Here is a 14361-nt window from a genome sequence, read left to right as displayed (position 1 = left end):
TTGGGTTTAATTTGCTGTTATTTTTTCCAGGTTCTTGAAATGGATGTTTAGTTCACAGATTTTCAGCCTCCTAATAGGTGCGTCAAAGGCTATAAAATTTTTAGCATAGCTTTAGCTGTTATTTACAAGGTTTGATAACATGGTATTCTTATTTTCATTAAGTTCAAAATATTTTCGAGTTTCCATGAGGATTTCCACTTCTTAAATCATGGGTTTCTTTAGATTACATTTTTAATTGGATGTGTTTTAAAGTTGTATTTGTGGTTTTGGTTTATATGAAAAATTACAGAAAAAACTTGAAGCTCTAGATCAAGGGCAGCAAGTTACAACCCCTGGGCCACGTTCAGCAGCCCAGTGCCTGTTTATGTGGCTTTTACCTTTTTAAATGGGTTTTTGAAATAAAAATATTTTGCGACATGTAAATAGCGTATGAAATTCGCATTTCAGTGTTCGTACATAAAGTTTCATGGAACACAGCCACACGCGTTCATTTGTCTTATCTAAGAGCTGTGTTGCATCAAAGATCATCTGGCTAACAAAGCCTCAAATACTATCTCCTCCTTCAGAGAAAGAGTTTGTGATTTTTGCTCTGGATGATATTTTCTTCCAGACAAGATTTATTTTTGCTTCTGGCAGGCGGGAGGGGTACCCACAATGTCCAGTTGCCTTAATCCAGGTAAGGGATTGACAGTGACTTTAAGGGCCAGACTATTTCCGGTTCCCTCTGTCTTACTGCTAGGGTGTCACCCTTTGGGGTCCCAATTCAAAACAGGTTTACCAGGGCTCCCCTTCCTTGGCAGGCCAAGGATACCTGTTTTTGTCACTCTCTCCCTGAGAGGCTTTCAAACTCTCCAGTTCCTCAGCTACATTTTCCATGATTTGCGACACTTCCCTCATTGCAACTCCCCGCTTGCAGCAGTACTCAACCAAGATTCATTGTATTAAACATTACATTATCTAATAGCACCATTTCACTCCTCTCTCCTACCCCCATTTAAGCTTCTTTCAGGAGCTTCTTGTCATAAAATTCTAGTATCACAATTCTCTAATGGTAGTAATACAGAGCACTTCCTAATCATGCAAAACTCTTGAAACTATGATTTAAAGCTTTTAGCGGAACCTCAGAATTCCTGAAGACCGAGTGAAAGTGCATAAAATAAGGTGAGATTATGGAAGCCATGATCCGTGGTAGCACTTGTGAGCCTACAGCAGCATGGTCTGAGGTAAGAGAGTTTAAATCTATTTGGCAGTTAATAAGAATTCAATAGAGAACGTGCATTAATGGTCTTTATTGGTTTCATATTCAGTTATTTTCTTCACTTCAGTTAGTTGTACAAGTATGATAATGTTATTTTATATTTTCTGTGGGAATTTAAATGTAAAATAAATACAAAATACATCAGTGGTTTAATGAACACTCAGTGAAGGATTTTTTTTTTCCTGAGGTATTCCTTTCAGTCTGGTTTTATCCCATATCTTTCTTTTTACTTCCCCTAGGAAAAGTCTATTAAACCACACAATGGGTCTGGAACCAATGAACTTGTTTTAATTACATTAGACATATTTTTTGATCTCATCATACAACACCAATACAAAAGCGCCGCCCATGCCTCTCAATACATTGGACCAGGCACCTTTAAAGAAAGCCTTCCCTCCTTCATCTTTGGCAATCTTCCTCCAGCAGTCCACTGTCCCAGTGTACATGATATCCGCTGTGGAAACAAATGGTGGTAAGGGCTCTATAATTTTAGAGGAAAGAGACTTTTTCTCTGAAAGACATCTGCACACAGTGTTCCCAGTGTTATAAATGAGTCACTTGGGCTTTAAGCCCCAGCTCTATGGCACACTTAACTAGATACCCCTTCCCTACCTGTTAGGCAGGTCTCCTGTCATTCCTACTTCTTTAACTCAATCAAGGGAAGAACGGGAGCAATTAACCAGCTAATTCACTGACCATCAAAATGTGAAAGGAGGGAGCAGAAGTGTTAAACTGGGTAGTAGTGCCCTTTGTATGGATGAGAAAAATGAGGCCTGGTCTCAGATTATACTGCCCAAGATGACACAGTTAAAATAAAAGAAGTACAACTATTAGGCTAAAACATGAAATTAATAACACTTGACTTTCTGACTTTAAAAATCCAATTTGATGTTTCAAAGCCAAAATGTTTTCTGTCACAACAGACTGCTTCAGGCCATCGCTCATCCAGCTACATGACCCTTCCCTGCTATTGTAATAACTAGATAAGAAAAGAATTATTTTTAAATAAACCAGTGAATCACTTCAATTCTTTCCCTGCAATTCTTGTTTCTGCACCAAGGCTCTAAGGTTCTGAAAAGGGCTGAGGCCTGCATCATGCTGGATACCTAGTTAAGTTCACCTCTAATTATCCCATTTTTGATGTTCTTATCCCTTCGATAACAAAACTCTATGAAGAAATAATCGAGAATGTTGAGGGCTTAATTATAATCTTCCTTTCCTAAGTTCTTAGTACATAATTTTAACAATTAGAACAGTGAAGACTGAAAACAGCACCGAGTAGTGTTCTCCTCGGGCAGAAAAATAGGATTGCGATCAGTAGGTGCCAGGCTTACCCCCTTTCCGGCCAGACTGCATCATCATCCTACGGCGGACAGTGTCAAAGGGATAGGACACCAGGCCCGCGACCGCCGTCACGCTCTGGGCGATCATCCAGCTGACGATAATATGCACATTCTTGGGGTCAGGCAGCATCCCTGCGGGCAGAGGTGAGAAGTGACTCCTCCGCGCTCGCTCGGCCAAAACAGGTGGGGGTGGGGAAGAGACTGCGGAACCTCCAACGCTATGGCCCCCGCCACCGCCCTGAAGAAGCTGCCCCTTGTGGGGTGCCTCAAATAACAGCCAACAAAAGTGGGTGGCTGCCTTTTGGCCCCAGGGAAGCCCGAGTTCTGCCCCGTGTACAGGGCATGCTGAAGTGGCTCCAGGTTACACTCGGGAACCGACAGAACTGTGGGAAGAGAGAACTGGGCCGCGCCTTCCCTTCACCTCTGAATGACTCAAGGCCAGAGTTTATTTCAGTCGAGGACAAAGTCCTCGAGCTCTACATCCACACCAGGCCACCTCCTCATTCAGAAGCCTCAGGTAAGCCCAGCGCCCAGGGAACAACAAGACTGATATAACCAGATTGGAAAACCAGGACTGAATTCCAGATCCCTCAGGATCCTCTCTGCGCATGCCCTCCGCTTGTCCACTCTACACCCCGGGGCCCTTCTCTCACCCTTGGCAGTGTCATAGACTCCGAAGTAGGCAGCTCTGTAGATAATGATGCCCTGGACAGAGACGGCGAAACCCTGGTAGAGACCCTTCAGGCCATCAGACTTGAAGATCTTGGTGAGACAGTCACCCAGACCACTGAACTCACGCTGGGTGGAACCCTTGCCCACGTCAGCAGCCAATCTGGTCCTAGCAAAGTCCAGCGGGTAGACAAAGCAGAGGGAGGTGGCCCCAGCTGCCCCACCAGAAGCCAGGTTACCAGCAAAGTAGCGCCAGAACTGCTTATGCCGGTCCACGCCCCCCAGGAAGATCTGCTTGTACTTGTCCTTGAAGGCGAAGTTGAGAGCTTGGGTGGGGAAGTAACGGATGACGTTGGCCAGGTTACCCCTCCAGAAGGAGATAAAGCCCTGCTCCTTGGGGATTCTCACCACACAATCCATGATCCCTTTGTACTGCTTCTCAGCACTGATCTGTTTGCTGGCATGCTGGACCTGTGTGGGGAGGGAGGAGGCATGGCGGGGGAGATGGGGGTTTGAGGGTGGACAGGGCAGAGGGAGGAGGAAGGAGGACAGGAGAAAGAGAACATTTGCACTTCTTGATTTCCTTTTTAAAAATGTATGAGGAAATTAAACAAATATTGTAAATAAATGGTAGTTACTTGGATAACGAACCCCCCCAAAATCCAATTTGCCTCAGTTATCAGGGCATTTGAGAGAAAAGGTTCTGCCAAATAAACAGAGAAGATGATTTAATTTTGTGAAGAGAGTCATTTATGTATTGCATTTTCCCTCAGTGCCAGAACTATGCCAGGGACTTGTTGGGACACAGGAATGATTCCAGATCCCTGCCCCAATGGGCACCTGCTCTGATTTAATAGACATGATGGGCAGGAGATGAGGATTCCTCAGTCTCACTCTAAGTCTCCCTGGAGAACACGACCTCTGAGTAGTATATAGATGTTCTAACAGAAGAAGAATAAATCCACTAGGCATTAAAGCCTGGGATTTTTCAGGCAGATTACCCAAGTAATCAAGTATTGACGGGTTTGTTTCTGTTGTGAGCAATCTGTTGGGGTTTTTCTTGTTATTGATAATTTTGACTCCCACATTGAAGAGGCCCAATTCTCATTGAAGGGCCCTTGTCTTTTGGGCAAATGGAGAAAAACGGGTAGATGGGATGATGACGATGATGATGATGATGATGCTGATGGGCCACTCAGAGACCTGGCTGGGATGGAAAAAGATTCTGGGGACAGAACGAGTAAGAAAATATATCTGAGTTTATGACAAAAATTGTTTCTTAATCTCACAAAACCTGTTTCTTCATTTGTAAAATTGGGGAGACAATAGGTATCTTACAGAGGTTACATAAAAATCAATTGTCTATGTCAGCCCATAGCATAGCCCATGGGACACAATAAGGAGTCCTTATGTAATATTGTTTTATTGTAAAAGGTGGGTGCAGATAAAAAGGTGCAAAGGACGTTGAAAACCAAAAGGTGAGGCCGACCTAAGCGGCTCGAGTGGCGTGCCAGCGCTGTGCCAGGCTCCGGATCTGGCTGGCTCCAACCCACTCCTGGTGGGTTTCCATATATAGACGCCCGGGGCGCGGGCCGCCACCCGACACCAAGAATCTGCTACTGACACTGGACCTGTCTGCGCAGAGGGCACCTTCCCCTCGGCGTAGGGCGGGCGCCGGCCTGTGGCCTAGCGCAGATTTCCTGCGGACCGCCCGCCCGCCCGCTCCCCGATGCGCCCCGCGCGCCTTGCCCGGCCCAGCCCCGCGCCGCGCCCGCGCCCGCGCCCCCGCCGTCCCCACCTGCAGCAGCAGTTTGACCCTCTCGATGGGGGCGACCGCGGTCTTGGAGACGGCGGCGGCGATGCCACCTGCCAGGAAGTCCTTCAAGAAGCTCAGAGCTTGATCACTCATGGTGACAGCCGGGCGCACACAGCCTCCGGGAGCCGCACTCTCGCTCTCGCCACCGCCCGGCCAGGCACAGCCACCCCGTCTCCGTCCCTGCGCGACGCGAAGGGGCCGCCGGCCTCGCCCCGCAGCCCTCCTTATATCCCCCTCCTGGTCTCTCGCGAGAGGAGGAGGGACCCCGGCGCCGAGTGCGCGGTGCGCATTGGCTGGGCAGGTGCTCGGACACCCCCTGGTCGGCCCCCTCCTCTGCAGAGGGCATCGGGGGCGAAGGCGCTTCCGGGAGACAGGGGTGGGCCGGGGGCTGTGCCTCCAGCTTGGGACGTTTAAAGGGCAAATTCATGTTATCTGTGCCGGCGAGCAGAGGGAACACCATGTCTCTGCAGCATGTGGGCCGCTGTATTTATAGCACAAGAAGGCTTAGGCTGGGCTGACCTGTGGGCAGACGCGGGACCCGATGCCTCCTCACGCAGGGCCGTCTGGAACCTCCGGCCTGCACGGGTCCGCTCCTGGCAGGGGGATTCCAGGCTCATTTTCTCTTCTTCCCTGGAACAGTGTGCCTCACCGCGGCTTGCTGCCTCTTTGGGCCTCTTCAGAGTTGTTTGCACTCACAAATAATTAAGATCCGCCAAAATAAATACTAAGGCCACTTGATGCTGTGATTACCTAATACAATCTGGCAACCTGCTGAATCCCTTCTTCTCTTCATTCAATCGTTTCAATCATTCATTCTGCTATCAAGTATTTATATGCCTGAAACTCAGTCGCACCGGGAAAGGCTGAGTGTAGGGGGCCACTCGGTGAATAGTTGTTGTGTGTTGCTTTTCTGTTAGGTCAGCCTGCTGTCACCCCATGACACAGCCTGAGGACACTAAGAAGAGGGGCCTTATAGGACACGTCTTTTGTAAGTATCCTAAGGGCTTCATGTGCCACTTTACTCTCAGCGCATATTCTAGGCAGGACCTTCTCAGGCAGCTGGAAGCTTCTCGAGGGTCACTGCTGTTGGCCTTTCCATCCGAGTTGCTGGGCGACCAGGATATTAAGAGAAGGTCGAATCCTTGGCTGTATTTGCCTCTTTACTAACAGGCACTTGGGGTTAGGAAGACATATGCCATCTAGTCCTAGCAAATTGATTGCAATTAGTTTGTTTTGTTTTTTTAAATATATTACTATGAACTTTGATCCGTAATATTTTTTAGGGCATCCTATAAACATATAGGATGTCAAATACAGCTGTTCCTTCCCCCAGAACGATTACAATTAGTTTTTAACTCTAAACTCTTTACCCTACTCAATTTTCTTCCCATGTTAATGTTCTTTTGTGCATTTGACAAAATGTATTCATTTTTTTCACGAGCTTGCTAATGAATGTAGACATCAGGCTAGGTGTTTATTGAGCCGCAACTGTGTGTCTCCCCGGGTCTGGAGACTTCAGTAGAGCAGAGGTCAGTAGTTGGGTGCCAGGACTGCAAAGGGTATGCATTTATCAGGTTGGGGCAGGCTCGAGTTCAGAAATGCAGGTGAGCAGTGTGAAAGCTAGCGAAGTCCAAATTTACCAAGGTCAGAGAAGGCAGAAGGTCAAGAATTCAGGATAAACAGAAAACCATTTATGTATTCACTCAACAAACACTTGAGCACTGATTGTGTACCAGGAATGAAGTTTTTAGCCCAGTGGATTCAATATAAGGAAGATATAGCTCAGTCCCCAAGAACCTTACAGTTCAGCATATTTGTCACTTGTTCAGCTTTATTTGTCACAGCTTCACATATAGATTTCCATGGATCAACAGAATTCCCATATTAGTCCTTTTTAATAGTAACTATATTCCATCCTGTTAATATAGAGTTGTCTAAATCATTTTCCTTTTAATTGTGAATTAGAGATGTTTCTTATTTTTATTATGAAAAATAAGGCTGCTGTATAAATACTTCTGCACAAATTTCATTCCCCCCCCCTTTTCTTTCGTTCTCATATATTCCCAAATGGAATGAATAGATTGAATGTTTTAAAAGTTTTTTTTAGCTCCTCCTACATATTGAGAAATTGCTCTTCAGAAATGTGGAGCCCACCAGTAATGGAGGTCAGCTGGTTTCCCACAGGTCCTCCTCCAACACTGGCTTTTTGAAAAGGCGTCTTTTAGTTATTTATGCCATTTTGTGAGTTCCAATTTGCATCTCACTAATTGCTATGAAACTGTATATGTTGCATATGATTCAATTTTTTTTTTATTGGGGTGACAATTGTTAGTGAAATTACATAGATTTCAGGTGTACAATTCTGTATTACATCATCTATAAATCCCATTGTGTGTTCACTATCCAGAGTCAGTTCTCCTTCCATCACCATATATTTGATCCCCCTTACGCTCATCTCCCTCCCCCAACCCCCTTACCCTCTGGTAACCACTAAACTATTGTCTGTGTCTATAAGTTTTTGTTTCTCATTTGTTTGTCTTGTTCTTTTGTTGTTTTTGGTTTATATACCACATGTCAGTGGAAACAACAAAAATGTCCTTTGATAGATGAATGGATAAAGAAGTTGTGGTATATGTACACCATGGAATACTATTCGGCAGTAAGAAAAGATGATATAGGAACATTTGTGACAACATAGATGGATCTTGAGAGTATAATGCTAAGTGAAATAAGTCAGACAGAAAAAGCAGAGAACCATATGATTTCACTGATTCAATTTCTTTTCACAAGGTTTTCCTTTTATGGAAATTTTTAATCTTCCTCGACCACTTACAAATATAACGTGAAAGCAGGACATTTCTCCATATTTACAACAAGTTTTTACATATTTGGGGCAATAAATGTGTTGAGTATTTTTCATTTTGTTGATTTTCTTTTGATATTTATTTTACTGCATTGTTCTAACAGTGTTATTTATTTAAATATGAACAGAGCCATAATATTATGATACACTTCATGTTCTGACATAAAGGTATCTCTTTTGTGGATATATTTGCCCTAACAGATAATCTATGTGCCCTAACAGATAATCTATTTTCTTCTACTTCTTTTGGTAGTTATTTTTTAAAATCTAACACTACATTATATATTATAAGTAGGTATGATCCAATTTCATTTTTCTCCATTCCATTATTGGGTATCCCAACACTAATTCTTAAGTAGATATTTTCTTCTCTCCATTATTTGTCATATATTACTAATTCTGGTTTGTCATATATTAAGTCTTATAATAGCTTTAATTTATGAAATCACCATACCATGACTTATTTGATCATCGATCTTTTAAAAAGAACAACTTATATGTGATTCTACAACCATTTCAAACATAAAAAGTTTTGTCTGTTTGTATGCCTGGATTTATATTTTACTATCAAGTTGTTTAAACATCACCAGAAAATGGTTAACAGACATTCAAATTAAATCAAATATTAACTTAATGTATTAATTCAGGCAGTATTATCATCGGTGTTACACTTAATTTTACTGATCAGAATTTTTGATATTTACTAAACAGGAGAGATCATATTTCTGCTTGGCTTCTGTCCAATTATCCTGTCATGCTGGGAGAGCTGTAGCTGGAGTCCTTGACAAGAGGTTTTCCATGTAAATCTCATACGCTGTCCTCTCCCTCCACGGACTTTCTCAGAAAAGGGAGTCCTCAGATGCCCTTGGGAGCATGAGCAGCCTGTGATCACAAGATCCAGGTATCATTTACACAGCCAGGGAAAGAAAAGGGCTCAGCAGAACATGTGCCTACGGACCAATCCCATTACTCAGTGGCTTTCTGCCAAGGTGAGGCTGGACAAGGCATCTAGGAGATAAGAGAGAAAACTCTGCTTTCAAATGTGGCGTGATATCCTCAAGAGTAGGGAGAGTGGGGGGCTGTGTAGAAATGGGACTAAGGTATTGAACTAGTCTTTGGACGTAGTGGACGCTTTTAAAGAATTAATCTCTTCTACCGAATTGGGAATAGAGAATGGGAGCTGCTAACGAATAAAAGGCCAAGAGAGGAAACCATTTAAGGATTTGCTGATGGTGGTGATGATGTAATGCCTGTGTGTTCGTGTACATTTAAAACGAAGGAATTAGAACACACTATGACTATTTGTTCACATGGTTAATGTCTGCATTAAGCAAAGAGGAGTGAATTCTGAAAATTTATTTTTTGATCATATAAGATCACATGAGTTGCTGAATTCCAACCAAAGATATTTAATAGACTCATTCACATTTGATGCATTGCTTCAAAAATGAAACAAAACAAAATAAACGCAGTAACCCGTATTTCCCCACAGCGATTTCTCAGTGTAGCTTAGTTAATTAGAACAATATCTCAGTTAACATATTCTTGATAATCAAATGGTTTTTTTTTTTTAGTAAAGTCCTCATTAAAGTGGACACACACAACATACATACCTTCAGAAATCACAGGAATTCCTGCAAAACATTCCAACCACCAGCTCCTAATTAGCTAATGCCAAGCAAAATTATGGAACTGTGTCTTTTTAAAAAACCCATTTGTAGAAACTTCTTACTCTTTAGTGATCAACTCCCTGGGGTATCTATCCACTTTCTTCCTACTCTTCCCCATCAAAATAGAAATGATCTGAACCATTCACATCTCCTTTATTCATTCATACTTTTTCCTTTTCATCTTTCAACAAGCATTCTAAATGCCTACTCTAGACACCAACACTCTGTAGACTACTGGTGATTTTAAAAAATCAGAAAGGTAAGACTGTAGCCATGGAGGAGCTCACATGGCAAGAACAGACATACTTTCGTTGCCTGTTCCAATGCAGCCTGACCAAGGTCCAAGGTGGGCTCTGGTTGTACTTCCAGGTGAATAATTTTCCATGTGTTACTTCAGTCAGAAACTTGTATTTTTCACATTTTGTGATTACTTATGAAACAACAGGTTTCGTTACAAGGATTTTTAGGCATCATTAGATTTCTGGGGGGCAGAGGAACCCCTGAATCCTATAAGACTTCTCCTGGAAAGACCCTCATGCCTGGAGAATTGGCTCAGCAGTTGTTGGAGGCAGGGAGCCTGGGCACTCCCAGTCCCTGCAGCACTGCTCCTCCCCTACCCCATTCCACCCCAGCTGACACAGGCAGACCCCGCCCCCTTCCTAGAGATCCGTAACTTCACATCTTCCACTCCCAATCTTAGCATCCCCTCCTTACCTTATCCAAGACTCCAACCCCATGTTCAGTATTCTGTGGCACAATTAAGCTTTTTTTAATGCATATGTAACAATAATGCCTTCCAACCATAACCACCCGCTTTCTATGTTGACTCTTCTGGTTTCACTGACTTGCATTCTCTGGGAATAAAGCCATTACTCACTTGGAGTTGACCTGATTGGTTTTCTAAGTACATTTGAACTGACTTCCCTGGTAGTATTTAGTCTTTCATACATCCTACCAATCATTTTTTAAAACACTTGCTTTATCCCTGTTATTATTAAAATCAATGTTTAGCAAATGTTACCAGGGACACCATCTTTGTTCATCGGTACCGTTGAAAAACAGTATTTTGCAAATTTAATGTATGAGTTTTCTTCCCTTCCAGGTAAGCTGGCTTTTACCTGGTGCCCTTTCCTGATTCAGTCAGCTAGACATTCTGTGTCATTGCCTCGGCAGAAGAAAACATTCAGAAAGCAGAGACAAGAGTCTATTTTTGGCATTAGAATTTCCAAAGAAAGAGGAAGAATTCGAGTATAAACAGAATTCAAGTAGAATACCTGAGGAAAAGTAATGTTTCCTGCCCACCCCACCCTTCCAGTGATTACAGCAGGTTTTTTCAAACCTGGGTAGAAAGAAACATCGTCAGAGAGAGAGCATGAAGTGAGATGCTGGTGTAGCTCCTTGAGAAAACTGGGCTTGTACTCTCCCCCAGTCCAGGGAGGGAACAAGGAGCCAGGGGAGAAACGGCTGGAGAACGCTTTGTTACACAGAACAGAGACAGCCTCACAGAGTTCATCCAAGCATGAAAAGGAGCAGAACAAACCGCAGTCCCTTCCGGCTTAGTTTGTTGGTGTGAAGGACCCTGGAGAGCCCACATTAGTTTCCCCTGTCTCAGTGTGGTGTGGGAGCAGCAGAATAATATCTGTATTCAAGGACACCAAAGTTAGCTGAGAGCAAGCCAAACCTGAAGAGCCTCATGGTTAGAAATGAGGCAAGTGTCTGGAGTGACCTTGCTGGAGCAAAGCCGGAAGACCAGAAAGGAATGAGGACCCAGCAGCTGATGCCAGCATGGACAGATGAAGGTCCAGACCATACGCCCTTTCCTCCCCATCCTTAGTACTACAGAAATCCCTGGGGTTTGGATGTAATTGATTGGAAAGCAGCAGAGTCAAGGAGACCCAAATTTCTTCCACCACTTGGCAGAATGGAGTCTCTTAATTGAAATTAAGTTCCTTTGGACAGCTGAGTTTGTGGACTAATATTCATTCTTGCTATATAATAGTATTTTCTTAGTTTTAAAATATACTAAAAACATCATAATTTTGGAAACTCCTTACTGTTGCTCGTTCCATCAAGCATATTTATTTAAGAAAGATGCACACTTAATTGAGAATGTGTGTGGGGGTGCGGGGAGAGGGATATCAGGGTAGTTTTCGCTATAAATCTCTATGAAACTCTAGCTTACGGATTTCTATTAAATGGCTAAACTAAATACGTACCACAACTGACTCTTTTAACATGACACCTGAAACATAATAGTCATTGAACAAATGCTTGTTGAATTGAATAGGGTAATAACCTGCTTCAATTTCTAATGCAATAGTTCTCAAATCTTTCCAATAAGGGAGCACCTGGACCCCATCAGAATTTTCATGGTGCACTATGAAATATAGGTATATGGAATTTCATCATATAGAGTAGGAGTAAGTATATCAGCAGAAATATGATTGTCTATACATGTGTCTCCCATTTAAAGTCGTACCCACTTTAATGGTGGATTTATCAATTTCTCCTTGTAGTTCTGTCAAATTTTCCTTTACATATTTTAGGGCTTTGTTTCTAAAGGCATACAAGATTTCAACTTTTATACCTTCTTGACAAATTTAACTTTTTACCGTGAAGTTGTGGTCCTCTTTATCTGTAGTAATGCTTTTGCCTTAAAGTCTTTCCCCCTCTAAATGAACAGAGCCATATCTGCTTTCCTAAGGTTTGTACTTGCCTAAGTCATCTTTTTCTATTCCTTTCCATTCAACCATACTGTGTGTTTGAGGTATAGTGCCTGTCAATTTCTGTATTTTCTTTTTCCTATTTTTTGTAAAAAAAATTATAAATCAACACTATTGTTTTTTTAGCTGGAGAGTTTGGATCCATTTCCATTCATCATGAGCAATGATAGTTTTAATTTTTAATTTTGAAATAATTATAGATTCAAAGGAAGTTGCAAAGAGATCACTACACATATTTAAACTTCTTATTTGTGCCATTTTATGCTTTCTATTTGTCCTCCTTCTGCACGTTCTTGAAAGTCATCATATACATGACATTAACGATGACTATCCTATGTCAACTATTATATACATTTCTGAATTAGTTACTAAGGTGCTAATAACCCATAATTGTTATTATTTTAGGTGGCAACTCTTTTGCCAGGTTCCGAGAGTACCAAGTTTCCTGTTTAGGTGCTGAGTATTTCTCGAAACCATAACCCCAGTTTATTTACCTGCTTCAGAAAACGTGAAAGTCAAATTAACAAGGAATGACACCGCTGTCAGGTCTGTGTAGCTTGCCTGGATGAGTTGAGCTCTGGAAGAATTGTTTGAATTTCGTAACATTATTCAATGTGGCCACTAGAGGGAGATCACATATAGCTTATTCTCAAAATAGTAATCTGGGTCTCTAATTTTTATTAAAAACCTGTCAGTAGTACAAAAAACTAAGAGAAAAAAAAAACAACCCTCTCCACTTTTTAAAAGACATACAATGCAGCCTCAAAACAGCAGACAAAGGAATTAAGTCAAAGTAGAGATTGTCACATGGGAAAAGAAAGCAAGACCCAAGTATGTGCAGCCACAAAAAAAGAACTGTAAAAGTAGATATAAATAGGTTAAAAATAAAAAGGTAGAAAACGATACAACAGAAGGAATATTATCAGAAATAAAGAAGGTCATTTAATAAAGATAAAGGGGTTGGTTCACCAAGAGGACATAACAATCCTAAATATTTATGCATCTAAAAACAGAGCTCTAAGATACCTGAAACAAAAATTGATACAACTGCAAGGAGAAATAGATAAAACCACAATTAAAGTTAGAGATTTCAATATCTCTGTATTCGTTTCCTAGGGTTGCTGTAACAAATTAACACAAACTGGGAGGCTTAACACAACAGAATTTATTCTCTCACAGTTCTGAAAGCTAGAAATCCACTATCAAGGGTTAGCAGGATACAAGATCAATGTACAGAAATAAACTGTATTTCTATATACGAGCAATGAACACTTGGAAGTTGCATGAAGAAACAACATTTATAATAGCATAAAAAATATGAAATACTTAGGAATAAATCTGACATAATAGATACAATGCTGCCCAATCAAAATCTCTGCAGGTGTTTTGGGGGGTAGAAATTGATAATCTGATTCAAACATTCCTATGGAAATGCAAAGGATATAGAATAGCCAAAACAACTTTGAAAAAGCAAAATTAAGTTAGAGAACTAAACTACCTGATTTCAAGATATTTTAAAGCTACAGTAATCAAGACAGTGTGGTGTTGGTGTGACTCTATAACTCCTCTTTTTTAGATTTGTCTGGTTGTTCCTGTATTCTTGTACTGTTTATATCTATATAGATATTAGCATTAACTGCCTAATGTAAAAAAATATTTTAATTGAGACTGCATTAAATTACAAAACTACTTTAAGGAGAATTTACATTTTTATAATATTCAATATTTTTCCATGAAAACTGGATGTCTTTGTGACTTTTATTCATAGTAGATATTTTGTCCCTTTTTTGGGGGGGGTGCTATTTTAAATGGGATTCTTTCTTACATTCCTCCAAAGATTGTTGCTTATGTATAGAAAGACTATTGGCTTTTTTATGTTATATTTGGACTGAATCATCTTAAAGAAGTCTCACATTGTTGCAACAATTTTTAAACTGATTCCCTTGAGTTTTCCAGGTCAGAAACCAAATCATCCATGAATTATAGTTATTTAATTAAAATGATCTGTCCAATTACTTG

General features: G+C 41.5%; 1 protein-coding gene and 1 long non-coding RNA gene across 2 annotated transcripts; one reads left to right on the top strand and one right to left on the bottom strand.

The window, feature by feature from the left end:
* Positions 1–1269: 1269 nt before the first annotated feature.
* SLC25A4 (solute carrier family 25 member 4) lies at positions 1270–5463 on the bottom strand. Its single transcript, XM_081046962.1, has 4 exons — positions 5069–5463; positions 3255–3741; positions 2593–2733; positions 1270–1712 (listed from the first exon to the last, which is right to left on the bottom strand). The coding sequence occupies exons 1-4, from the start codon at positions 5177–5179 to the stop codon at positions 1555–1557; spliced, it is 897 nt and encodes a 298-aa protein (XP_080903088.1). The 5' UTR covers positions 5180–5463; the 3' UTR covers positions 1270–1554.
* Positions 5464–5893: 430 nt separating this feature from the next.
* Positions 5894–14352, top strand: LOC308497006. The gene is made up of 3 exons (XR_013993250.1): positions 5894–6074; positions 8661–8938; positions 10722–14352. It is a non-coding gene; the product is annotated as an uncharacterized lncRNA (long non-coding RNA).
* Positions 14353–14361: the final 9 nt, after the last annotated feature.

This window comes from Rhinolophus hipposideros (genome assembly GCF_964194185.1).
Source record: "Rhinolophus hipposideros genome assembly, chromosome: 4".
NCBI classification, from domain to species: Eukaryota; Metazoa; Chordata; class Mammalia; order Chiroptera; family Rhinolophidae; genus Rhinolophus; species Rhinolophus hipposideros.
The sequence above is the reverse complement of the archived record's forward strand: the minus strand, read 5'-3'. Positions and strand labels throughout refer to the sequence as shown.